At 39.1% G+C, this 2284-nt stretch overlaps 1 protein-coding gene across 1 annotated transcript in view; it reads left to right on the top strand.

Annotated features, from left to right (window-relative positions):
- The window catches only part of glmna (glomulin, FKBP associated protein a), a 10604-nt gene that overhangs the window by 4565 nt on the left and 3755 nt on the right, over window positions 1–2284 (top strand). Inside the window, 7 exon segments of the mRNA XM_032531902.1 lie at window positions 601–654; window positions 1112–1142; window positions 1225–1232; window positions 1598–1665; window positions 1668–1681; window positions 1787–1799; window positions 1802–1827. Of these exon segments, the coding sequence (XP_032387793.1) occupies window positions 601–654; window positions 1112–1142; window positions 1225–1232; window positions 1598–1665; window positions 1668–1681; window positions 1787–1799; window positions 1802–1827 (214 nt within the window).

Consider the following 2284-nt stretch of genomic DNA (forward strand, 5'->3'; position numbering starts at 1 on the left):
TTCCGGGAGCGATTGTTTTATTTTTAATTTTCCTTCCTTTCGGTTTTCAAAGTTTTTAGGTTTTTTTTACTCCGTAACAGATGGGATTTGTAATGTAGCGAAATACAATGCTTCACTCAGGGACGTCCTCTACCTCACCCAGTAAGCGTGCACCCCATGCAGGCTGAGTCCTTTGCAGTGGCCCGGGTTGGAATCCGACCTGCGGCCCTTTGCTGCGTGTCCTCCCCTCTCTTTCGCTCCCCCTTTCCTGTCTATCCTCTGTCACTGTTGAATAAAGGGAAAAAAATTATCAAAAATAATCTTAACACAAAATAATACTTTAATATAATAATAATAAAAAATACTACACAGATACTTCACTCAAAACATAATCAAGTACATTTTAAATGACCGATTTTAAAAACAATTTGAAAAATACAAAATACACGACAAAACTACTCAACACAGTAACGTGAGTAAATGTATTTTGTTACTTTCCACCTCTGGTCTCTTCAAACGTGGCTAGAAATTAGCACTTACAGGTACAATACACTTTGAACACAAATAATATTGATATAATTTCAATGCCTTATTAATCCTCCAGACTCTCTGTGTTTACAGTCCTGTGTTCTGTCTTCGGAGTAACATGGAGCACATTTGCCTCCTCCTGTCCAGGTGAGTACGGGACACAATAATGTTGGTATCTGTTCTGTGCTGTTGATGTCAGCTGGCTTTCATAAAGTTTGGCAAACACGATATTTGTTTGGTACATCATCACTCAAATTGAGTTTTTAAGCTTCTGAGATATATATATATATATATATATATATATGTATATATATAATGTCATTGATGTTTGATGACAATGAGGAAAACTCAAACTTTGAAATGGAAAAAGGTTTTCCTTACCCAAAGTTTACATGGCTCATTGGCCATTTAAACTGCATTGTTGATAATGATAAAAACACAATTCATGAAAAATGTAATCTTTCTGTTTTTAAATCTACCTGCCACGCTGAATAAATGCAGACTTGGATCTTCCGGTTCATGTTTGGTGTGTGTGTTGTGTATGTGAGCTGAACCGCTCATAACTTATTTTCTTTTATTCTATTTGGTCATTCTATTTTGTCAGAACTGAGGAGTTCCGGATACAGAAAGGACTGGTGAGTAAAACTGAAACCAAAGAACTAAAGATAAAGATTTACATGCTGTGACTTTGTAATGTGGTTTCCAAATATTTCTCAGGGGATGAAGTGAGAAAAGAAAAGAAAGCAGAAACAAACGTTTCTTGTGGCATGCAATACATTTTCAGCTCCAGCCATATGAAGAATAGTCTCCAGTCGTATTGTTAGTTGTTAGGTGTGTGTGTGTGTGTGTGTGTGTGTGTGGTGTGTTGTGTGTGTGTGTGTGTGTGTGGTGTGTGTGTGTGTGTGTGTGTGTGGTGTGGTTGTGTGTGTGTGTGTGTGTGTGTGTGTGTGTGTGTGTGTGGGTGTGGGTGTGTGTGTTGTGTGGTGTGTGTGTGTGTGTGTGTGTGTGTTGTGTTTGGGTGGGTGTGTGTGTGTGTGGGTGTGTGTGTGTTGTGTGTGTGTGGGTGTGTGTGGTGTGTTCCATCACACAGGAGCTGTAGGAAGAGTCTGGTGCGTGTGGAGGATTGCAGTTCTGCTGAATCTGCTGGAGATCAAACCTTCTCACAGTCCCTCAGGTGAACCCCGCCCTCAGATGGAGCTCAGCCGGACTCCGCTGTGGTTCTCCCAGTGTGATGCCTTAATGAGATGCGGTGGTTATTGATTTCTCGTTTGTTTTTCAGAACATGGTGAAGGTGAGACGATATGTCCGATGCATGATTTGGTAAGTCTTCACGTACGGTAAGTAGATAGTAGAGCCTGACCAATAGAGGATTTTTAAGGCAGATATCAATGCAAATATTTTAAAATTGGATAGTTCGATGTATCTGATGTGACTGACATACATATATATATATATATATATATATATATATATATATATATATATATATATATATATATATATATTTTAAAACAGATTTCCCTGACATTAGTTATTGTAGTAATTTATGAGTCCTCACTAAGATATATGATAATGGATTAAAAGAAACTTTTTGGTGGTAGAGCAGGGCGCACACATATAGAGGTTTTTCCTCGACGCAAGGCCGTGGGTTCGACTCCGACCTGCGGCCCTTTGCTACATGTCATTCCCCCCCCCCCCCTCTCTCACCCCTTCATGTCTTCATCTTTCCTGTTGAAATAAAGACCTAAAATGCACCAAACATAATCTAACAAACTTT

Source organism: Etheostoma spectabile, chromosome 12 (genome assembly GCF_008692095.1).
Source record: "Etheostoma spectabile isolate EspeVRDwgs_2016 chromosome 12, UIUC_Espe_1.0, whole genome shotgun sequence".
Taxonomy (NCBI): Eukaryota; Metazoa; Chordata; class Actinopteri; order Perciformes; family Percidae; genus Etheostoma; species Etheostoma spectabile.